General features: G+C 40.0%; 2 protein-coding genes across 2 annotated transcripts in view; one reads left to right on the forward strand and one right to left on the reverse strand.

The window, feature by feature from the left end:
* The window catches only part of LOC105922649 (tyrosinase), a gene marked incomplete in the record, with an annotated part of 30,599 nt that extends 23,324 nt beyond the window's left edge, over positions 1-7,275 (forward strand). Inside the window, 1 exon segment of the mRNA XM_036143070.1 lies at positions 7,062-7,275. Within this exon segment, the coding sequence (XP_035998963.1) occupies positions 7,062-7,214 (153 nt within the window).
* Positions 7,276-9,407: 2,132 nt separating this feature from the next.
* On the reverse strand, positions 9,408-25,467 carry chordc1b (cysteine and histidine-rich domain (CHORD) containing 1b). Its single transcript, XM_012858634.3, has 11 exons — positions 25,285-25,467; positions 17,532-17,581; positions 17,392-17,448; positions 17,057-17,217; positions 16,542-16,642; positions 16,169-16,227; positions 14,725-14,795; positions 14,479-14,584; positions 14,193-14,312; positions 14,029-14,091; positions 9,408-10,590 (listed from the first exon to the last, which is right to left on the reverse strand). The coding sequence occupies exons 1-11, from the start codon at positions 25,346-25,348 to the stop codon at positions 10,411-10,413; spliced, it is 1,032 nt and encodes a 343-aa protein (XP_012714088.2). The 5' UTR covers positions 25,349-25,467; the 3' UTR covers positions 9,408-10,410.
* Between the last annotated feature and the right edge of the window lie 25 nt (positions 25,468-25,492).

A 25,492-nucleotide genomic window follows, 5' to 3' on the forward strand; every position in this document is an offset into this window, starting at 1 on the left:
ACCAAGGAGTGCTGCCCGGCCTGGGAGGGGGACGGCTCGGCTTGTGGGGGCCCGGTCGGGCAGGGGCTCCCGTGATGATGTGGAGCTCTCGGAGCGGCCCGATGTGACCGCAGTACCCCCTTCTCGGGGCTGGACGATCGGGAGAAGTGGCCTTTGGTTTTCTACAACCGCACGTGTCAGTGTGACAGGTAACTTTAGGGGTTTAACTGCGGGGACTGCAAGTTTGGCTACTTTGGGGACAACTGCGACGAAAGACGAGAGTCCCTGAGGAGGACTCTTTCACCTGACCGGGCTGAGAGAAACAGACTCATTCTTACCTGAACTGCCAAGCAGACAGTCAGCAGAGACTATGTCGTTGCAACGGGGACCTACAGGGAGATGGAGAACGGCTCCAGCCCGATGTTTGCGAATGTATCGTGTAATGATGTTTTTGTTGGATGCATTACTATGTGTCCCGCAGTGCACTGTTAGGTGGGCCAGGGAATGTCTGGTAGACGTGGACTTTGCACACTGGGCCCCTGCATTTCCCACATGGCAAAACCGCGTTTACTTGCTGCACTGGGAACATGAGATCAGGAAGCTGACCGGAGACATGGATTTTCTCCATTCCCTACTGGGACTGGAGGGACGCCCAGGACTGTGATGTCATGCACTGACGAGCTGATGGGGTCCCGGAGCCCCCAGGACCCAAACTTGTGTCAGACCCAAGCTCGGTGTTCTCCTCTGGAGGGTAAAACAAAACAAAGCAATGCTTTTTTCTATTTGCTTCTTATTTTTGAAATTGCATTAACAGACTCTTAATTTTTTTACATTTACACCCTGCATGGTCAGATATCAGACTGGAAATTAGTTAAGCTAACTGAAATGTTTGCCCATAAATAAATGAGGGAATTCATAAATTTATTCAAAGATTTATTTCAATTTGATTTCTAACAAGTATTAAAGAAGCATATATTTAAAATACACCCAAACAGTATTTAAATTAGAAATCCTATCTGTCAAATAAATGTACCCAAATTGAAGGAAAAATGTCTACCGCCTTACAGATTTCTCCTATTGTGGATTTTTTTGTCTCACTGAAATAGTTGCAATCAATGAAAAAAATATATAATTTGACATTTGAATTAATACAAGCTGTTCAGAGAATAAAAAGCTATCCCAACCAGCCTGACCCGAATGCGAAAAAATATACAAAACATACAAATTAACTGTGATTAACCTTTTTTTATTTCAGGCTGAACTGTAGAATCAAGAGGCCTCTTAAACAGAACCTACCTGACAAGATGAAGTAGGCCTGAAAGGCCTAAAATGTAGCCTAAAAGATCTGAACAAGCAAAACATCATGGCCAGATCTAAAGAAATTCAAAAACTGACGACAAACCAAGTACTTGCCATCTATTAGTCTGAAAATGCAAAGCTACTTCTAAGGCTCTAGAACACAATCATACTGCAAGTGCCTTTTTCTACAAATGGATTAAACATGGCACAGTAGTAAATCAACGCAGGAGTGGCTAACTGATCAAAATTATTCAAAGAGTCAGTGGATGATTCAGATTCTTGAGTCCAGACATCTTAAGACTGCAGATCTCCCGTTCCAGGATTACCAACTACAGCTTTAAGGCCAAAGTCCATGACTCAACTGGGCAAAAAGGCCTTCCTTCCATCGAAGCGTTCTGAGGCAAAACCTGCTTGAAGGTTATGTCCAGCATTTCAGAAAAAAGACTACCATACATTCAGCAGCTGTTGCTGTCAAAAAAATACTGTCCAAAATCTAATCCCTGCTTGGGCCCCCCAAGCAGGGATTAGATTTTGGACAGTATTTTTATTTTTTTTTTTCACAAATAAGGTCCAGGTTGGTTTGGATGCTGTTTTCCATTAATCCATGAAACGTGAAATTGCAACACCTTCCTTATGAAATGATGAAGTGAGTCACCCACATTGACCCAACCTTATTCAAATCACTTAGTTTGAGATTCAATCTTCTAAAGTAAAAGAAAAAAAAAAACTGTAAGAACAAAATGAAGATTTTACCATCTATATAATTTGGTCTTCTAAAGGGACAAATACACAAGATGTAAACACATATTTGTGTTTTAAATTTACCAAAGCCTGTTTATCCTCCAATTACAGATTAAGGGACGTTTACGCCACTAAAGAGGGTTTGTGATTTCATTTTACCATTCTGTCCTCCCGCGACCACAGGTGCTGTGCTCCCAGGCTGAGGACTACAATGCCAGGGGCGTTCTGTGCGACGCCAGAGATGAAGGCCCTCTGCGCCGCAACCCTGGAAACCACGATCGCAATCTAGTGGAAAGATTACCAACTTCTGCAGAGGTGGAGTTCACTCTCAGTCTCCCCAACTACGACACTGGAGCAATGGACCGCACCGCTAACATGAGCTTCAGGAACACCCTGGAAGGTCAGACAGACTTATTCCAAACTAACAAACATGCACTCTGACTTAGACTGTTTATCCAACTAACACTGTGTCGGACATAAATTGCCTCATGTTACACTTTTATATGGAGCGCAAGCAGATCTGTTGGTAATCATTCTTAGAAGTTTAACACATTTATTTTCATGGGAAAGAGATGTTTCATATGTTTATAGGTGTTAAAGCATCCAGGACACAAAAATAAATAAATAAATAAAATAAAGACACTGCTCTGGGACATTGCTTATAAGCTACAAATCCCACGAATCCCATGCCAGATACCGCATCTTCATTGGACCAAGGGCTCAGTCATTATGGCCCAGAGGGTAAAGGTTACGCATGTGACCCTAAAACACAAGCTTCCCACATGGTTGTGTGTTGAAGACGATGACGATCATATTGCTGACCCCACAGGCTCCAAATGACCTGTGAGTCGGTCGGAATTAGAATATTTCTTGGACAACGGCGCCTAGGATGGGTACAGGAAATTTCTTAACCTAATGAGGTTTTAATTTAGACCAGAGGACGTCGCCCTGGGATTATGGTGGATTAAAGATTTGCGGGTCTGAGCCGATAAGGCTGAAAGGAAATCATCCATGTGTTTTCAGACAAAAAAAGACTTCATTGGGTTTTTAAAGTTTGTTGTCATAAGGTCCCGATATCTGGTCTGGTTTCCTTCCTTCTTCTCTCCTTGGAAACAGGAGGACAAGAATCCTAGGGAATTTCAAAAATGCAGAAAATTAAAATGACTTCATGACGTGGTTTTATTCAAAATTATTTAAAATTCCTCTACACGAGGTAAGGCTGATAGGTTTATACAAAAAACTCCAACTAAGATGTTAGATCAAGTGGTGGATTCGGTTTTTCACTCACATCGCTTCCTTACTGACTTCAATTTTGAGAAATAAGTAATAAATAAAAACTGTTGGATCTGTTGTCTGCTTTTGTCCATTTAAGCTTAGATTCAAATAACTGTACCACATGATAAAGACCTGTTATATGTAAAACTGTTTAAAAAGGATGTATTTTGTGTCTCCAAATAACTTCTGTTACTAAATTAAATATTATTATTATCATATATGTTTACTCAGTGAGGGCAGCCATATATTTGGGCACCATTGCCTATAGAGTAAAGCAAGAGGGAAGAGAGAGGAAGAAACATGTTAGGGTCAATATTTTTTATTTTTTTTAGGTTTAGAACCGTTTACACTTCAAAATAGCATGTTTATTATTATCATGTAAACAGAAAGAGGCTGCTGAGAGCCTAAGATGTGACGTTATTATTTTTACTTGTGCTATAGCAAATATTTCAGGACTAATACCATTTTAAGTTCCGACATAATGTGATGGTTTCTCACAAGTTCATTAAAGTGTGAAAATAATTGCGAGCAGTTTAATGGTGTGCAGTTGAAGCCAGATATTTAGATAATTGAAATGTATTCCTTTCCTTAAATTTAGAAGTTTACATACATCAAGATTATGATGCTTTTAAACAATTTGAGAAAACTCACGTGATAATGTTATGGCTTTGTAAGTTTCTGATCTGCAACATTTGAATTTATTGGAGGCATAACTTTTAGTATAGCATATGTATCGCATATGTGTTAACACCTTCAAAACACAGCTCAATCGTTTGACATTTGGAAAAAATCTAAAGACCTCAACCAAGAAATCATGACGAAAACTGTGGCTCTCCAAAAGTCTGGTTGTTTCCAGATGCCTGTGGCTTCATCTGTTCAAACCCTAATCCACTGATAGGCCAGTCCAGCACCAACGAAGAAGACTTACTCCAACAGCATCATAAGCGAAGTTATAAATTAATATTCTGGCATTTAGCAAATAGAAATAATTTTGGTGATTCTAACTAAAACAGGACCGTTCAGTCTTATTATTGACAGACAGAAAAAGTTGTCTGTCAAAACATCTTGTTTCAACTGTAATATTAAAAGCTACATTGTGAGTTTCTAAACTTTTTTTTTTTTTACTAAACTAAAGAACCAAAGGTGTTTTGCTAAAATAAACAGAGTTTGATAATGAGGCAACACAAAAGCTTTCTTCGAAGGCTCTGCTCAGCCGGTACTTTTCTTGCAGGATTCGGGGACCCGCAGACTGGGCTGGGAAGCAGTTCTCGTCTGGGTATGCACGCTGCCCTGCATGTGTTCATGAATGGGTCGATGTCCTCCGTGCAGGGCTCTGCAAATGACCCCATATTCCTGCTTCACCATGCTTTTGTTGACAGGTAAGAAGCGCATCCACGCAGACTTACGACTGAGAACACCATGAATATGTTTGCAGTTCACAGTGGCTCTGAATTTGCTTTGTTATCGTTTTAAAGCCTGTATGAACAGTGGCTCAGGAGGCACACACCTTCTCCATCTCAGTATCCGGAGTCTGATGCTCCCATAGGACACAACGGCGATTACCACATGGCTCCGTTTATACCCCTGCACCGAAACAAAGAGTACTTTATTTCCAGTAAAGACCTTGGATATGAGTACTCTTATTTATTAGATGCAAGTAAGTTCCTCTCAGACTTTTCTTTAAAAAAAAGTATATTATTTTATTCTGTCATCCCAGCTATTGCAATTTTCCATCTAAGTATATTACACAATGAATATGAAGGACACATTTATCAAAAATATACAATGCAATTCAAAAGTATTTACACCGCTCAAATGTTTTTCACATTTTGTCACGTTCCAACCACAAAACTTAAAATTTTACTGGGATTATAATTATTTCTTACAAATAAGGATCTGAAAAGTGTGGCAAGCATTTGTACTCAGCCCCATTGTCTTTGACTGGCTCAACTATAAATAAAACCTTCCACAACCAATAACCTTTTAAAGTCACCTACTTAGTAAATAGACCTCTTTCATGAGGAGTTAACGCTGCTTATCAACACTCAATGTAATCTGCTGGGTTCCCTTAGAGAGGACATTGTTTGACCAATCTGTATAATCTGACCCAATATGACTTAGGAAAGTGCCTTGAGATGATATGGATCATGAATTAGTGCTATATAAATAAAATGTAATTGAATTGAAGCTTCAGATGCTTATTAGAGAACAGCATTGAAGTATTGAACCGCTTCAATAAAATGCTATTAACAGAGCAGACAGGTTAGGGAGAACGTCATGTAGAGGTTTAAAGAGGAGTTAGGTAATGAAAAAATAAGAACAGCTGAAAATGAAACATGGCACAGCCGCAAAACATGGTTGGTCAGCTAAACCGACAGGCCGGGCTCAAAGAGCATTACTAAGAGGGGCAGCCAAGATGCACGAGGTAACTCAGGAGAAGCCATTGATGTCCATGAATTGTTTTAGAAAATATATGAGTCTGGTACACATGGCCAAGCAAATTCTCAGTTATCCAGGTCATGGCAACAGCAAGCAGGCTTAAATCAGAGGCAACCACACTTTTGCTCAGTTCTTTCTGAAAATGTTTCTACACCTATCCAGAAGTCCTTGTCAGTTCTGGTGAAGCTCACACTTGAGCAACCTGAAGCTGGAGCGCTGCTTGTAAACGGATGTACAGAGACATCTGTTGTGAGACTGGCTGCATAAAGAGTGGATATCCAGAAACTTGTCTCGATGGAAGAGTGAGAGGATACATGCCCTAAAATGCAGTAAAGAGCTACTAACACCTGTCTTAAACTACTAGTGGAGCATGTGAATTTATGTAATTTGATTTGAAATCAAGGAAAATAAAAATACTGACATATACTGCAAAGGTACATGGGGAGAAATTGGGTTTGCTTTGATGTTTCCGTTCTGTCTTTCTGGTTTCTACTGTTGCTGTTAATTATTATGAATATGTTGGTGGGAAAACCCCGAGGGAGCTCCAGAGATCCACAGCTCAGGAGGGAGAGTCTGTAGGTCCTGTTAGACAGTTATTTGTACACTCCCCAAATCTGGCCTATATTTAAAGAAGACTGGGAAGAAGAAAGCTTTATCAATCAAGTCCTGTTTGCAATTTGCCACAAGCCATGTAACCGACACTGCAGACACAAATACAGCGCAAGCATGGAGGGATAAAAACCAGAAGGCTGCAAAAGACTTTAGACTGTGGTGGACAATCAAGGTCCAGCAACACAACAACCCTTCACATGTAGCGAAAACTATGGTATAGTCTAGATCAAAGCTTTTCCATGTGCCAGAATGGCCCAGTCAAAGTCCAGATCTAAATTCAACAGAGAATCGGTGAAAGGATTTGCAATCCGATGTTTACAGACAGGTCCACATCATCTGAACGAGGCATATTTTTTTTCAAGGAAAAAAATAATTGTCCCACTTTCGAAATTTTTATTTGCACAAAATAAAAAACTGAAAATCATGCATCCTTTTCCATTCACTTCATAACTATGCATTACTTCGTGTTGGTCAGTCATAAAATCTCAATAAAATACACTAAATAAATGCAGAGGCAGAGCCACCAGTCAAACTGTAAGAGTTAAAGGGTACGGATAATCCTGCAAAGCATGGTTTAAAGTAGGGGTGATCAAAAAGGATCAAAGGTCCTATTGAGTTGAACTTTGCTGACTTTCCTGCATCCTTCTTGCAGACCAAAGGCTTGCAGAATCAATGCGTCCCTACCTGGACGAGCTGCAGGATGTCTGGCCCTGGCTGTTGCTCGCAGGGCTCTGTGGAGGGCTTGTGACTGTGACCGCGGCGGCTCTTTTCCGACTGGCCAAACGTCGATACGATGCCTGGCCTCGCAGGAGGAGTTGGAAAAACGTCTTTGCCCTGCCAGAGAAGCAGCCGCTTATCTGGAGCAATGAAGCAGAAGCCAGCCACCGTAACTACCAAACAGCTATGTGAACATTTGTTGCAAAAAAAAAAGAAAGAAAAAAGAAATCATTTATGTTTATATCGGTGCTTCTAAACCTGTGTGTTGCATGTATATAGAAAACTTATTTAGAGAAGTTATGTTATAAATGGTTTATGTCTGAATAAACTTGATCACATTCTTCCCAAACATTAGAGTTAGCAGCAGATGTTTTAAGTCATGATCTTGGATTACTTTTACCTTTAAGAGAAACTTTTCTATTATTTCAGATATTTCTTCTTTAGTTTTATTTGATAACCTTGAAAACTAAGTGCTGCACTTCTTTAGTTGTAAACTTTTCACTTTTCAAATAAATAACGTTTACAATGCCTGTCCCTGACTTAACTATTTCATATTACAAATATGGCATAAAGTTATTACAGAGCATAATATTCTCTTTGTTGGATGAATCTCAACAAACATATGGAGTTTTTTTTTATTTAGCTAATATCAAATTGTTTCCTGATCAAAACAGTAACTGCAAAAGGCAGAACTGTAAGAATCAGGAAACCAAATGAAATGACTTGAAAATGGTAATTAACATGTGACAAATGGGCATATAAAGAAGTCAGTACTGCTAAACAAACTTTAAAAGCTCGGCTGGAGTGAATGGGATTTACATAGAAAAAAGCCCTAATGTGAACCACCATTTAACCAAGATAACAGAGCCCTTAAGCAAAGAGTCACAAACTTTGGATGAAAGCGCTCTGCAGTCATAAACATAATTCTGCATTATGCAGGGAGAGGATGCCGGAATGTTGGTTCGGTGCAGACTTCCTCAATAAAAAAAAGGAAGGAAACTCCCAATCACAGATGATTGCATGGGGTTACACGTCAAGAAAAAAAAAGACAACATAAAAGGGCTGATGCTCATGACTAATTTAGCAAATTGACAGTTTAGTCCATAGATTTGGACTTTGTTTTGCATCACATCATCGCTCAAAACTAAGTTTCAGTCACAACCAAAGTGTTTTAGAGTATGGTAATATATCATCCTGCAGACCAATAAATTTAGGACCCTGGCTGATGAGAATGAGTGTTTTATGTCCCCCCCGCCCCAACCATGGATGAATTTCTCATCACCTCCTGCAGAAGCCTCGAAATGAACCATGCAGGAGGTCATAAAGGAATAGACAAGGTGAGCAACAATACTCAGGTAGGCAGTGGTATTTAAACTACCGAATGCTCAACTGGAAGAAACGAGCCAAATCAACTACCACTCTATAAGCTCCACCACCACAAACCTGAACCTCTGAGACAAGTCCTGAAGATACATGTTTTCACGTTCTCACCAAATCCGTTGTGTATTTTTTGTCCATGGTCAGTACGGTCTTCTGCCGCTGTGGCCTGAAGGTTTTCCATTTAGTTTATTAATTTGGTTTATTTTCCCCCCAAAAAACAGAAAAAAGACCCAATCCTCAAACTCCCATAGTGACCAAAAAGAGGCTTAAGTAGCCTTTGTTTCATCTGATCTTAATCCACTATTTGTCAGAGATCCTACAGACTACTCACAGAACAAAGAAACTTAACAGTATATGTACAATAGAGTCCCCATGTTACCGACAAATATACAATAAAACAGATTTTTTTTCTACCTCACTTTCTTAGGACTAAGGTTTGACAAGTCTGTTCAGAAGTGGTATTCTGCATCTTTGGTAGTTATATATTACTATTATATAATACTATAACCAGCTCATCTGGCACCAAAAACCAAACAGTACCACATTCTAAGCCACTTAGATCCCATCTTACCCATCCTGACGCTTTATTTGACTCTTCACAAATCCTCTTTGCTACGTCTTGATGTCTAAACCCGCTGAGCTGCCGCCATGGGGTTGGCAGTCAAAACAGGTGTACTTGATAAAATGGCAACTGAGTGTATATCCTCCTGCTGTGGTGAATTTGTGGTTTTAAGCCCGATGCGGTAATGCAAATAGCCGCCTCAGATCACTGACAAGCTGGTTACCATGGTGACCGTTTACAGGGTGGAGAAGAAACATTGCTGACCTAGGAGCAACAGGATGTGGCATTTGCCTCAAGAGCTGATAGGCTGCTGCTGCCCTCTCAAGTGATATTTGAAGTAACTTACTTCATCAATAACATCCAAAGCTGTTTTTTTTTTAACAAACACCAACTCTCAGCTTTATATTTACTGAAGAAATATTTATTTTTTTTGAAGGGGCTGGAATAATCTTCTCTTAATGATCCTCTTATGATGGTCTCCTTAAGCCAAATAAACCTCATACATACTAAACATAGACACATGCTGTCTAGTGTATCATTTCATTTATACAGTACTCTGCTCCAAATACTCAGTATTCATTTGGCGTATTCAAATATTACAGTACATTCCCATTAAAACCGCAGTGTGGTATAGTCACAAGAATTACAGTCACTCCAACCAAGAGTGTACAAAAATAAATGCAGAAAATAATGTAAAAAAACAAACAAACAAAAAAGACTGGAGCAAACCCTTATTTCTGCTGTAAGAAGGGGGGGACCTGAAACCTGATGAACTATGATTCTTAATGGTGTTTATTTCAATAAATTCTATTTTAAATAAGCATACACCCCTATAGAGGATTTAAATCCTATAGAGGGTTTCTTTTCCTCACGCAGACATAGGTCACAATTGTTGGGGACATCAATTAAACAGAACATTTTTTTTAATTATTTATCTAATAATTGAAACCATAGGATGGAATGACAAAACATTACACAGCTGGAGTATAAAATCCGGATGGAAATGGAAATGTTCAGGCGGAATCATCTTTAACCAAACACTGTAGAGACACGGTCACAGCGGCAGTCTGCCACTGACCCTGGTCCTCGCTGTCCCTCTGTGTCGGGTCGTGTTTAAAGGTAACCTCAGTGCAAATACACAGGGGAGTTATCTCGCTTGAGTAACGCCTACATTTGTCCGCGTGCAAATGGGAAAACGTACTTGCTTAGCATTCAAGCTTTGAATGAACTCCAAACTGCGAGAGAGAAAAAATGACAGAACTAATAAAAGGTGGACAAGGGGAAAATGCAGTGAACGTCAGAGAAATAAAAGAATGCTGTAACTGCGAAAGAGGCCATTCTTTAAAGAGGTAAATAAGTTAAAATATGCCTTCCTGTCTTTGATTAAGCTAGATGTAAAGACATCATCATTCGTCTTCATCCTCATCGTCGCTATCGGCCTCTTCTTTCTTTTTGTCGTCCTCCTTGGGAGTGGGGACAGGAGGCGGAAGGTCCAGACGAGCCCAGGACATCGGCTCGGCCTTCTTCATGGCGACCTCTATCTTGGCTGCCATCATGTTTACTGTGCTTTTGGTCACATCTATCACCTAGAAGGTGAGAGGAAGAAAACAGGAAGGGAAAGGATTTATGAACACTTGTTTTTTTTAAGCAAAGACAAAAAAAAAAAAAAAAAGACCTCAACACACCACTTATTAAAATGTATTTAAATTGAACAGCATTAAATTTGCTTGCTTTACACTGCAAAAATAGAACTAAAAATAAGAATTTGTTTTTCTTGAAATGAACGTATTTTTCCTTCATTGATTAACTAATTAACATGATCCCCATGTTAATTAGTTAAAGACCAGAAGTTTCAATGCTAGCATATTTCTAAATGTGCCACTGTTGCCATAAAATTCTCACCAGATGTTGGGAACAACTCACACAGTCCACACTAACTTTGCCTACCCTGGCAGGATAATTGCATGCCTCTTTTGATCTTTCACTCAGGTTGCTAACAAGAGGGTTGTTACATTTTTAGATCATTTTCATTAAGTTTAAGTATTACTAGAGTCCTGAGTCGAAGTATGTGTTTTAATAATACAGCCATAGTAAAAAATAGTACATCTCCTTACATTTCTAGGATTTTACATATTGTGTGTGTATCAACGCCTTTCATAGGTGTTTTTTTGTTATAAGACCATATGTACAGTGTGAAAAGACTGTTTTTAGAATATGGGACAGCACAAGACGACAACTGGCTCATCAGCTGCTTTGGGTCTCCGAGGGCAACCCTTTTGCAACTGTGCTCAGGACGCCGCTGGGTCTGTACCCATACAGCTGCTGAGCACACTGAGGTTCCACGCAATAAAAGCATTTCAACTGGAGTTCACAGACTGATCAAGACTGCAATAATTTAAATGTTACTGACATGAAATTGCTCTTACGTCGGCAAGGTATACCAAATTCCCTCATTATGCAGCTTACATGCCAACATTAAAGAAAAATTTGCATGATTTACGGGAGATTTTTGCCCTGATCTTCCCCTTCTGACAGAGCCCGACTATTCGGGTGACTCAAGAGATAGATTCCTGCCTTGTGTGGTGTGTTAGGAGAGATCTGGACCATGTGTGGTGTGTTAGGAGAGATCTGGACCATGTGTGGTGCGTTAAAAGTGATCTGAACCATGTGTGGTGCGTTAAAAGTGATCTGGACCATGTGTGGTGCGTTAAAAGTGATCTGGACCATGTGTGGTGCGTTAAAAGTGATCTGGACCATGTGTGGTGCGTTAAAAGTGATCTGGACCATGTGTGGTGCGTTAGGAGTGATCTGGACCATGTGTGGTGCGTTAGGAGTGATCTGGACCATGTGTGGTGCGTTAGGAGTGATCTGGACCATGTGTGGTGCGTTAGGAGTGATCTGGACCATGTGTGGTGCGTTAGGAGTGATCTGGACCATGTGTGGTGCGTTAGGAGTGATCTGGACCATGTGTGGTGCGTTAGGAGTGATCTGGGCCATTTGTGGTGCGTTAGGAGTGATCTGGGCCATTTGTGGTGCGTTAGGAGTGATCTGGACCATGTGTGGTGTGTTAGGAGTGATCTGGACCATGTGTGGTGCGTTAGGAGTGATCTGGACCATGTGTGGTGCGTTAGATGTGTGGTGCGTTAGGAGTGATCTGGACCATGTGTGGTGCGTTAGGAGTGATCTGGACCATGTGTGGTGCGTTAGGAGTGATCTGGTCCGCTCGGTAGAACGTCTGGATCACTCTGACCTCAAATCGGGGATATTCAACATGGGGGATTCTCTTGCCCCAATATCTTAGCCTGTGTGGCGTTGTCCCCCGAGGACAAACGAGCACCCAGCCTGTTGAATGTGACGTGTAGCCAATCAGAATGCGAACTGAGGGAAACTCTGAGAAAAACAAAAACAAAAGACAGCTGACCTCCACCAGAGTGATACCTACAAATCACAGTGCGGCAAAACGTACCCCCCCCCCCCTCCCTTTAACCAATGCCTTTTCTTTTTGTAATGTTTCTGCTCTGTTAAAGTCATTCATGTCCATATACTCTGAACTCACGTTTGTTCTTGAGAGGTTTAGCGAGATTTCCCGCCTGACGTCCGAATGATCCTGAGTGACATCTGTTATCGTGTGGCGTGTTGCGCTCGCCGTCTGACCGGACACCACACAGTGTACGAGGAAACCTGTTCTAGCTAGGAGATATATATTTTTTTCCAGCAGACTATTTTAAAATCTCGCCGTGTGAACCAGCCGTACATTGGAGCTATCCAGTGCACCCAAGCTGCTGTGATGGCACACTCATGGAACTGTTGTTTTTATGTTCACAGGAAACATTTTAATTCAGTCAATGAACAGATGAAATATGCAAACACGTACATCTAACGCTTTGGTGAGGTGACTTGGCTCATTCGTTTTAAAGAACAGGTTGGTTGGGAAGAGACTGCAAGCTGCTAAAGTGAGAGCAGGGTGGTTACCTTGTGAGTACTTTTATTTAAAGGCCCTAATAGAAATGTTGCAGCTGTTTGTCCCTCAACTAGTTGTTTAATTGAGTGGCTACCCGTTTTTTCTTATTTTTTTTTTGCTGGATAAAAACAAATTGGACTGCCTCAGCTTTTCCCCAAGACAGTTCTACATTCATTTTTTAAAAACAGTGTGTGTAAACCATCTAAGACTCATGCAATATTAACAAATCAGTAGGGTTTTAGTTGTTAATTGTCACAATGCACCATATTTAGGAGGCTCTTCAACTCCCATTCCATGAAGTTCCTTCTCTTGCAGGAGAATCGCATGCGTGAAGCGTTTTTAAATCTTTCTGGTGTCTGTGGTGCCCAATTCCACAAGGACTGGGATGTACAAGGGATGAATGTGCTTGGATTCATCCATAATAAATGGCCTCTATGACCTGGATTTGTTAGTGTTTAAGGCGGACTCTCTATTTAAGCGTGCGTCTGCGGCAAATCCATGCAGGCCTTCAGATTATTAACATGAAAAATACTTAAAACCAACAAAGGTCACACTTTCTTTTCAGTATAGCAGTCAGTGATTTCCACAGTTTTTTTTCAATATATTCTATTGTAGTAGATTTTAAGTAACCAGAGGAGATAGCGGTCTGATAGATCATCTGGTAGTTTTAAGTTGCTTTGCTACTATGTAGCAATTAAATCAGAAAGTAGTTGTGCTTAGAAGTCCCTGAAGGTGGCAATCCTTCCTTCTTTCCCTACGACTGTAAGCATCAAGTAAAACGTGGAAGCAAAGTAAAGGGATTTGTCCAAACTAGCAGCACATATACTAATTCACCTGGCCGTTCACATAAAAAAAATAAATAAATAAATAAATAATCGCTCAGATTTTAATCAAATCCGATTTCTCTTAGCATACTGACAGATCCTTGGAGAATGAACATCAATGTAATTGGTAAAGGTTAAATTTACGTTGCTGTTTCAAGTGAAAAATGTTGAATGTGATTTAAATTTAAGTTTGCAAATAACCAAAGTAACAAAACATTTTAGAATAAAGCTGTACTTACTCCCCACAAACAGATTTTCTGTTGAAATTCCTTTTCACCATCAAATATAATGTTGATGTTGAGCTGAGGGGAAAAAAATAAAAAGAATTTACATTTGAAAAAAACTGAACAAAAGCCTAAGCAGTTTCATTGCTAAAACTGTCAAAGAGTACAGAGTCTCTCACCATGGTGCTGTTGGCGTCCACGTAGCTTAGCTCAGGGACGGCATTTTTGGCATAAATAGAAATGATGACCTGCGTCCCCGTCTGGTGCCAGTCAAACCGGCAGGGGACCACCTTCTTTCCCTACGGAGAGACTTCGTGTTAAAGCGCAGCACATAATTCTTCTGATCCCGCCTCTACTGCAAAACGTCTTGACAGTGAAACCAGAAACCACTAGATGGAGTTGCAGCCAAGGCTCCTCAGGCCCGCACATCAAAATGATCCATTGCTGTCAGGCCGGCACACCTACCGAATCCTTTTTCCTCCATAGATGAGTTCCCTTTGTGCAGCCCTCCTGAGACAGGAAGGTGTTGAAGTCGGAGGTTTTCCTTTTACAGCAGCTCCAGTATTTCATCCTGGAGAGGCAAGAGAAACATTTGCATTCTTTTACAGCTGCCACAAGAGAATCTGCGGATAAATGTCGATAAGCAAAGGTGGAAGGGTGAATTAAACGTCTTAGAAGCAGTATATGTAGAATATTAGCATTGATACCAACCCCTCATGGAAGATGGGGACTCCGGAGTGGTAGGAGCACACGTCGGAGTCACTTGAAGGTCCCTCAAAAGTCTGAGGTTAAACACAAAAGTGAGATTAAAAAAAGCTGACAAAAATGCACCAACATGGCCCTTAACTTCATTATTGATAATATTATAACCAGTCGTGGAATCTGTGATTTTTTTATTTTGCTTCCTATGTTTTCTTTTTGTAGATAAAAGAATATGATGCAGAAGCTTTTCATTAACTCTGATTCAAGAAAGCATCAGAAGAACTGATATGGTAATAATGGACAGCCAGGGTTTCTACGCCTTTGTCATGTCAAAATTCAATAGTTTCCAGACTAAACTTTGTTTTAAAATTCTCTGCCCTTTTTAGCTGATTTCTGAAGTGTAAATACAAAGGTTCACCAGGAATTAATGGCAGATATTTCTACTACAGTTGGGCTTTAAATATGAATGCTGCAAATAAAAACAGAAAGCAAAAAGGGAAACAATAAGGGATGGATGAATAATAAATGTATTGATGGTTAAATATCTCGATGGATACATATTTGAATGGATAAATATGGATAAATTGATGCATTTTAGATGACTGGACAGAAGATTAAGTGTAGAAATACATATATTTGTGTTGATACTCTATTTTCTCTTTGCTTATCTATACCGGGAAAATGCTTAAAATCTAATGCCACACAGAACTTCTATATCTAGTAAACAATGGCACATGTTTAGTTTCCATCCTAAGTGCAACCAACGTCAAATCCGCCATGTAAGTATATTTTTATTTTACTACATGTTAATTTCTTTACATCATCAGTGATTTTACGTTGGTGCCACTGAGTTGTTTTGGTTCATGTAAATTTGCCTGAGGACCTTAGGAGGAACCTCTAATTTCATTATATTCTGCATTAAGACACTAAGCTCTACTCTGATCCAGACTGTGTCGGAACTATGGAGGTCAAAGCCATTTCTACACAAAAACAGATAAAAAGACTAATTTAGATTCACAGAGAACACTCCTTCATTACAGCTTGGATGATAGTAGGTATACAAAATGAGTTTACGTATAATTATGTAAATCAGACGAAAACGGCTACCAAACATGTCAATGTAAATTTTCCTCAAACGTCCTGTTCCGATCTTGGGGTTTCTGCTCTGACAGGTCCGATTAGCTTGAATAAAAAAAACTTTGCTTTGCATCCGCCCTGCAGAAAATGTGCAGGGTAAATTTCCCCCCTGAGTGAAGACGTTTTTAAGGGCGAGGGTGTTGCAGCGTCTTAGAACAACTTAAGATCATGATTTATTTTTGCCATTATCACACATGAGCATATGCTTTCTTAAGTGGGAGAATCCAACATTAGACCGTGATTTCCCAAGATGAGCAGCGCTAGATAAAGGCAAACTTGACACATTTCTCCGCTAAACACACAACATTCCACTTACTTTTGTACATCCTCCATTTTTACACGATTCTCCAATTTTGATCTCGTCGCCATCTTCCTCTAGAAAGCGAAACGCCCAGAGAGACGAAAAAGAAAAGATTATGCCCGTGACGAGGTTTTTAAAAATGCATCATCGGTTTTGATGGGCTGCCCTCTAACTGTCATCTTTAACTCGAATATCATGATGGGAAAGACACAGATGATGGCGAATTCCCAGTGGTCATCCATTAAGCTCTACTTTTAACATGACCTTCACGTCCGCTGCGACAAGCACTATACGGATGGTCTGGTAAGTAGCAGACGACGGAAACGTCTTTTGAGTAAAGATAAGAAAAAGGAGGAGATCTGAGGGGAAAAATAGATCCGCTTCCCACCTTTTTTCTCTGTTGTATTGTCGGATACTTTGAGTTTCTCCAGCGCCTGCTTTAGAGAGGCAGAGACTTTGTGCTGCATTCTCATCACCGGCTCATCGGGGCTGTAAGACAAACCAATATCTCAGGAAAAAAGACAGGCTTTTGTAAGGTTTAAACAATCATCGCTGCACTATTACGCCACAATGGTTTCATCAGTGTTCCCTTTTTTAAAAAAAAACTGCTTCAAAGACTTCAAGGAAAGAAAACAAAAACCTAGTCTCGCTGAAGTTCGAAACTAAATAAATAAAATTCACAATGAAGTACGGTCTGCAGATCTAAAAGCATAAATATTCAGCACAATGTCCCAATGCTACACTGAATGCAAGAAGCGTATCTGCCCTGTTTTTTCCCACTGTTCAAATATTAAATAACAAACACAACCAATTTAAACTTTTACAAGATATATTTTTGTGTATAGGTCGGATATTTATACCTTTCTTTCAGTAAGTTAGAAAAAAGCCTTAGCAGAAACCGACCTTGGTCTGATTATCGCCTCTTGGGGCTTCGGTGCAGAGATGATGTACTCATTAAACTTCGGTTTCTGGGCCTCCAGCTCCTTCTTTTCTCCGGATGTTTTCACATCTGGTTTCACCGGCTCAGGGGGCTTCTCTTTGTTGTGGGGACCCTTTGTGCAGCCCTGTGAGAAGAAAGCCACTGTGCTGAACTCCTGAACAATGAGTGCTACAAGGGCAACTGGGCCAAACCAAAAAAATAAATAAAAAGCTGGCGATCAATATCTGACAAACAACAAGAGAATGGAGACACAACTGGGGAATGCAGTGAAAATGGCTGATTAAAACAGAAAACCTACAGCGATGCTGAGAAAGTCGGAGAAGTCGGTGGTTCTTCTCTTGCAGCAGGACCATCCCTGAAAGGAAGTTACCCAAACATCAACTTGGACCAGATTTTTGAACCAAGTGCAAGCTAGCAGCGCACTTTGAGGTATTTTACCTTCAAGGCATCGTGGAACACCGGGACTCCCGGGTGATAAGTACAGGCATCTGTGAGAGCAGAAGACACATGCTCGATTAACATGGCGGGGAAAAAGTGGTAGGATATGGTGACTCTTAACGAGCTCAACTAAATAGGAAATTGCTTGTGCTGACTATATTAAATAAAGACCCCCATTCATATTTACCGATACTTAAAGATTGAATGACTCAGTGTAATTGTGAGTTAAATTTTTTTACCCCTTCTTTTAAAGAGTTGTAGTAAAAAAAAAAAAATGATTAGAAAGATTAACAGAAGTTGGATTTCTGTGAGGGAAAACGGGCAGATTCTCACCGACCCTGAGCTCAGACTCCAGTATGTCCACTGTGCAAATGGTGGCGTACAAATGACACTTTGCAGTTCGGATAGTTATCTCATTAAAATCAGTCGCACACGCGCAGCTTCATTTACTGAACACACACACTGCCTTTGAAAGGACAAAGTGTGGAGATGTACGTTCTTGGTTGCTTGTATTTATTTTAACAGCAGTTAGTCTGATCAGCCTGAACTTATCAATTAATCACTTTGACGGATTTTAAAATTTGCTTAGGTTTATTAGAAAAACATCAGTTTGTGCCACTTCCAGATGCGGTACTAATTAGGATTAGTACTGGGTATTTTTCAAAGCGTCCACTGTCTGAATGGTCATGTCTCATCTCACTACACATCCACACAGAGCGCTCTACCGCAGTAGCAGTCACGGCTCCACAAGAGACCGCTGTCATTAGATGTGCTGTTTTCTTAACGTTCTTCTTCTTCTTCTTATGGTCTTGTCTTAATATTGTCCACTCCCACTGTTCAGCTACTTCATATTTAGGGACGGACGATATAGAAAAAAAAGCATATCGATAACATAGAAATCATATTGATCAATATCGATAATTATCAACAAATTCAAAACATACATTTTATACACTGTGCTGCTGTGTGACGTCTTTCGTCATCTGCGCTTTGAGGTCTTGAACTTTTTATACAGAATTGTGATGGCGGTCGCATTTAGCAGTGTTACTGACCACCAAAAAAAAATAAAAAATCTGATTTCAGCAAAAAATTGTAATTGAGCATCAAGACATATCCATAGCAACTGGAAAACAGCATTAATGGTTATTTCTTCTAAACTTCCCTAAGGCAGTCCAAGTATCACCAGATGCATCTGTGCCACAGTGTGTGTGTGTGTGTGTGTGTGTGTTTGTGTACCAGGGATATAATAAGTTTGTAGAGGCTCCATTACAAGCTTATGTTCCACAGGTCAGGAAAACACAAATTGGGTCTCTAACAAAGAACATCTCTGGTCACTGAGAAGCTCCATAAAGATTACGGTAATCATTGTAAAAAGGACTCAACAACGCTAATAAATATGCAGGACCGTGATCGTGAAGATCTTCTTGGCAGATTGTTATATTCTATAGTCTGCTCTTCAGTAAGGAAATGTGATTATGTGTAGAGCTGCACCAATCAGAGTGTGTTTTGTTACATTATTTTATTTGTTTTGATGACCCAATACTGATTTGGGGTGATTCCAATTTCTTCTCAAGACCTAGAATATTTAAGCCTTTTTTTAAAGTCTGTCTTTTTTTTTTTTTTTTTACATTTTAAGCTGTCCTCAGCATCCAATATTACTGATTTGCACAGTTAGAGCGTTTAATATGGCGAACATTAATGAAACAGCAGTGCCTGCATCCATTTCCTCGAGTTTATAGACCCGTAAAGGCAGCCAGCATTTCCAAATCCACCCATTCTCCACAATAAAAAGGGATTTAAAAACAGAGCAACAGCCCCAGCTAGGACTCTGCTCATCTGCTGTAGGTCTCACCTTCTTTGGCCCTAATCGAACCAGACACGTCTCAAGATGTCGAAAAAAATTGTTTCCTTTGTTTTTAGTACATCTCTGTGCTTCAGATTTCTTTACTGATATAAAAAAAAGCTGTTCGTCAATCTTCACTCAACAATATCATCCATAATGAAGAGTGCTGCTCTCGGTGCAACCTGGTGGTGTTTACAGTTGTAGCAATTTAACCCGGCCATTTGGCTACCACGACTCTGTCAAGCTAATAACCAGCTAGCGTTAGCTTATGTTGTCCGGGAGGTTAGCTACTCTCGCATACAGGAGGATAGCTGACGTTTTGTATGTTGCTCTCAAACAACGCGTTGTTTTTGACAGCCCCACTAAATACCAATTTTGACAGCATCACTGTCACTGGTGTATATAAACACTTATCTAAAATAAACAAAACACTTAGCCTTGTGCGAGGTTGGGGTAATCCTGGTGTTATCACTAAATATTTCATTGTCGCCTCTGAAGTGTACAGAACATCAATATAGCTTAGGAATGGAATAAGTGTTTGGTAATACATTGAAGGGTGGGTTCACATTTCGCATGCCGGTAGGACTGGTAGAGGAAGACTCTGAAACCTTACAGAGATTATTACTAAAAGGTAACAGGGAGAATTGAAAAGAACAGTAGAAAAAGAGAGCATTTACGTGGATTTAAAGCAAATAGCATCAGTGGCGCCCAGTGCTGCAGTTTTTCCTAACACTATTATCATCGCATGGTTTTCTAATATCATGCAGCCCTGATATTTGGTAGAGTGGCTCTGATAAATGTTCTTCAACAGCAGGTCAATCAGTTATTTGGCTTTGATCAAGGGCCATTATATTGTGCACTTCATTCACAGCGACAATCACTGGAAACTGAAGTCTTCAGAAAATTTGACCTTGTTGTGCTTAATTATCCCCAATAGGAATGCAGATTATCGATTAAGTTAATTTGAAGTTGACTGATCAACATACATGATCAACTAATGATTAATTGATAAGTGGGCATATAAGTGAGTGTTTTCTTTAGTGTAGAGTGTCTTTCCATAACATGAAGGGCTATTTATTTTATTTTTTTACAATATGCTCAATAAAAAAAAAAAGAGCCACATCATTACAATCTACCGATTTATTGTGCCAACTTTATTAAATTCGGAGTGAATAAACAAAATTGTGTTTTTCTCACACGTTATTAAAACTTAGACATATTTATATAAAAAAGTACAAAACAGGAACCTATTAGGTTACTGAACAGAAATAAATAAGATGACTAGAATAAAACATACATTTAGAATCTTCACAAAAACGTCAGTAGTCGTTTGCTATCATGTAACAAATATTTTGTGTTAATGCCCTCTGCTTTTCTGTCATCAAATCCTTGTCTTCTGAGCACATCAGTAAACTTTGGTTGAGAAGCTGACGCCCCTCCGCCATGCAGGCTGAATGGCGCCATTTAGGTGACAACATAAGGAGCTGTTTAAGTGTTTGTATAGCAAAACAGAACCGCAAAGTGCATTTTGCATTCTTGTCGTCATTACAGTTAAAATAATCTCACTGCGTTTGGGCCGTGTCACATCCCTAATGGCATGCCAGCGTCACGATTATTTCTCTTACAACAGTGGCGCCCTCATTTGGAGGGAGGCCATACTACAAAACTGAAAAAAGGTCTAGTGGACGTTATGACCTAATCAGATGGAACAATCATTAATCTAATAAACCACTGATCGACAATTAATAGATTGTTTGCAACCTTAATCCCCATAATTGATCAAAAGCCCAGGTAGGAACACATGTTAGATGCTCTCACCAGCCAAGGTGTTGCATGCTGGTCTCATACCAAACTGTATGGTATTAAACCTAACACTGTGTAAAAAATAAAACGCTGCGATATGAATTTCTTTGTAAAAGGCCAAAGTGAAAATTCTGCTTCCTTTATCCTGAAAATAGGACCGACATGCTATATTTGAGATTTCCCAACAGTAAAATGTTCCTCATGCTTGTAGGTACTCTAGTTTGAAGTGCCCCCAACAACAAATCACTGTGGGGTAAATGAACAATAATAAAACAACCCAAAAAAAATGTTGCTAGACAATAGGTGATAAATCACTTTCCATGCAGTGCCGCCTGAGCTGTGCCTCTTCCGTGCTATTGCCATAGATACACCACTTAGATATCCCTAAAGGTAATTATAATATACTCTACTGTTATGATAAAGAGACATCCTATTAAAATGGAAATTAGACTTTGACTCCGGCTTCAAGTGTCTTGGCAGTACTCAGTATTGGATTGCTTGAAGACAGAGAAAGGCGACTCTAAATAAAGGGGAATTGAAGACTTGGTGAGCGGTCTGCTCTGGGAGCTGAAGACAACATCATTGACAGTTCAATTGCCTCCCAATCTGTGGCTTCACATAAACAATGGCATAATAAACAATCCGACACTTGTGGGAATAAATAACGAACCGAGATTTAAACGTGAACTGCCTTCACAATCATCTTCTCTCCGTACAGTTTCGCAGTGGATGGCCGCATGTCTTTCAACACAAGACTAAGAATTTACTCCAGAGTCATGATGTCCCTATAAATGTGTGAGAAATTAAGATGAAATCTTAGGAATTCGGAGAACTGGATAAGACACCCCAAAATGAGCAACAGGATAATAAAAAAAATACTATTACTATAACTTTGTATGCCTTTTCAGGTGAGAAATATAATAGAATGTAAAAATATGAGGAATATCCAGTTTGGTTTGGCTGGTATTTGAGCTGTCAGTCACTAAATACTCATGTTGGAGGATAATCGGCACAGCAAACTCCTGGTTAGTAGGAAGAGTACGCCCAATTCTCAAGGATTATGGTTTGACTTCAGGTAGCTGACAGGGAAGTTTTAAAATAAAACTTTCCCCCGGTATAAACTCCTTTGGTTACAAGTAGAAGGATTAAATACCACACACGTTATTTTATTCGTTTAGAAGTTTCTCAGTCTTTGTGTCCCCTGCCAGTTATGTCTGAGAGTAGGAAAAAAAGGGTTTTATAAAAACTCATGCTACCTATTACCTCAAACTTAGGTTTGACCTATTTATGTAAAAAAATGCTGCAAAGTGAAAAAACAAAACAAAGGATGTACTGATCAGGCCTTTCTTGGATGATGCCAATTTCTGATTTTTCATTGAATTCTGACCAAATGATGCAGATTTTTCCCCTGAAAGATCTGTAACACAGAGATAAATTGTGCAGCATTTTGCCTCAAAACAAAGTGAATGCATTTGAGTTTAGGTGTTTACTAACAAAGAAAGCTGAGCACTCTTAGTTTTGATGCATTTAATGAATCGGCAGGGAAAGAAATTATGATTTCTCAAGATCGACCAGCCGACTTGGTGATGAGATCAGATCCTGGGAATGTTTTTTGGCTTCTATGACTGGTGGACTCTGACAAAAGCACACCAACTGAAAATTGCTGCATATTAATGACACGGTAATAACAATGCAACTGTAACGAGCAATGATTATATTACAAATACAACCAGGATGTTACTAAGTCAAGTTCAATCCTTTTTAGAAGCCTGAATCCACCCAGCTCCTTGATTTATAGGATCTTAGGCGGGCTGCCAGGCTTATAATACGGTGGGAGAAGCCCTGACAGCAATTTTTGTCTAAACCGCTGGCAACAAAAGTGACTACACCTTTAAGTGAAAATGTCCAGATTGCGTCCAATTAGCCATTTGCCCTCCCCGGTATCATACAGCTCGTTATTGTTACGAGGTCACAGCTGTTAATGGGGAGCAGGTGTGTTCAATTTGGCGCTACCGCTCTCCCCCTCTCTTGTGCTAGTCATTGGAAATTCAACATGGCGCCTCATGGCAAAGAACCATCTGAAGATCTGAATAAATGCTGTTGCTCTACATAAAGATGGCCGAGCCTATAAGAAGCTTGCCAGAACCCTGAAACGGAGCTGCAGCGCGGTGGCCCAGACGATCACGGCAAACGTCTTTAGCGGCGGGATCGAGTTTTCACCCGACAGTGAACGGCTTCCTCTTAGCCTTCGCATTACAGCTAGCCAACAAATGCGACGCCATCAGTGGATTTGTTGGTAGGACTGAGACATGCGTTAAGAACCACGCATAGACGTATATAATGGAGATAATCCAACCATTAAAAAAAAAAGACATGGTTCAGACTCGGAAAATAAATAAAACGGAACTATCTCCAAGTTATTTACTCTTTCTGTGACTGCCGGTGGTAAATGACCCATGGAGCGGGGCTGATACTTGGCCAGGGGGCTGTAGACAGTTTTAGACAACTAAAACAGGGCCACTGCAAGACGGTTCATGAGGGCAAAGAGAATAAGAGAGAATTAAACAGGTGTTAAAAAGCTCCCGATGCCCAAACTGCAAACACTGCATAATCAACAAGCTATTTGACACAGGAGGTCATGATCTATACCAGGGGTCACCAACATGGTGCATGTGGGCACCAAGTAGCCCCTGAGGACCAGATGTGGCACCCACAAGCCTGTTCTAAAAAAAAAAAAAAGACAATCCACCAGTGAACTGCCTCTAAAACTTAATTTTATTCCGCTACTCGCCCTGTTTATTCACACTTGCATTTATATAGATTTAAAAATGACAAAATCTATAACAAAGCATGAAAAAAAAGTGTTTATTTTACATAAACTTAAGATGAACTCTGACTCTCCAAGTTCAAAGTACTGGTAGCCCTTCGTATGACAACACCAATGAAGTAGCTCTCAGTTTCAAAAAGGATGATGACCCCTGATCTATACACTGTTATATAATTTATTTTATTAAAAATACTGATAAATAAATTATGACATGGCCTGAATTTAGATCAGCATGTTTAAATGCTAAAGTATGAACATGAATAGTTCAATTTTATAAGGATGATCTAAACTTAGAACTAGTTCTTGACAAGGCACAACACTGGATACAGATAAATACATCACATATTTCTAAGTAGACTGATGTTCCTGGATTTAGAGCAGGTTTTTATGGCTCCGTTTTCTTGTTTTATATGGATTTATGTTTCAAAGTTTTATTTGTATTTTTCCCCCAGGTAAAGATCTGGCATTTATTGGCAAAGGACCATAACTCTAAGAAATACATACAAAGTGTATGTAAACAGTTATATAAGTACCGGTATCGTTTCCCATGTACCGAATATTGGTACCGTATTGGTTCATATGTAAAAGGTATCCATCCCCACTCCTGATGTATTACTAAACTTAAAACAAAGCGAATGTAAAACATGTGTTATTTGATTACAAGTTTACAGAAAAAAAAGCAAAACGTGGGGGAGTTTTCAGCTTTGATGTATTTAATGAAAAAGGACAGGGAGTGGGGGAATGCCTCTGGGAAATGAGCCTTTCCTCCAGGTGAGACTGAAGCTCATGTGTTATCTTGTTTAAACCGAACGAAACTGTTTCTCGCGAGTTTGGAACAACTTTTTTTTCCCCATTTTAAAAGCACATCAATGAGATGAGACTATGCCAAACCCACGACTAAAGTTCTGGTTCTACGGAGATATAAGATCGATAACTCCCGTGTAATAAAAAGCGTAGACTGACGAGTTGGTGAAACTTTCGGCTGTGTTTGCCCCGGGTCGCTCCAGTTGAGTCCAATGTTAACTTGCTAACTAAACCTAGCTAGCATCGAAAACCGAGCTAGCATTAAACTGCAAAAAGCTTCCTCTGGTCGACGACAGCTTTTATTTGTATTTTTTTTTTGTAGTTGTAATGAAAGAAGTCCCGACACCTAACACGAAGTTAGCTCACATGGGCCCCAGCAGGCCTGCTCGCTGTAGAAATTTCCAGATGATCAGAGGTTAGCTTGCTAATCATGTCAACCTCCGTGACACAGCTACCTTACTGAAAGCTCGACTCACCGTCTGGGTTGCTCTCCGGATCAAACCGCTGCCCGCAGCCCTTGTTATAACACAAAACCGACATGGTGAGGTAAGTTTTAAAACGGAGACCAAGACTTCTAACTTGTGTAGGAGCAGTGCGGTGCCGCTTCTGCCGTCTAGCTGCCTCTGTGAGTGTGTGTGTGCGCGCGCGCGCTGCCGAGGAGTCCTTGCTCTCACTTCCGGCTGT

This window comes from Fundulus heteroclitus, chromosome 11 (assembly GCF_011125445.2).
Source record: "Fundulus heteroclitus isolate FHET01 chromosome 11, MU-UCD_Fhet_4.1, whole genome shotgun sequence".
NCBI classification, from domain to species: Eukaryota; Metazoa; Chordata; class Actinopteri; order Cyprinodontiformes; family Fundulidae; genus Fundulus; species Fundulus heteroclitus.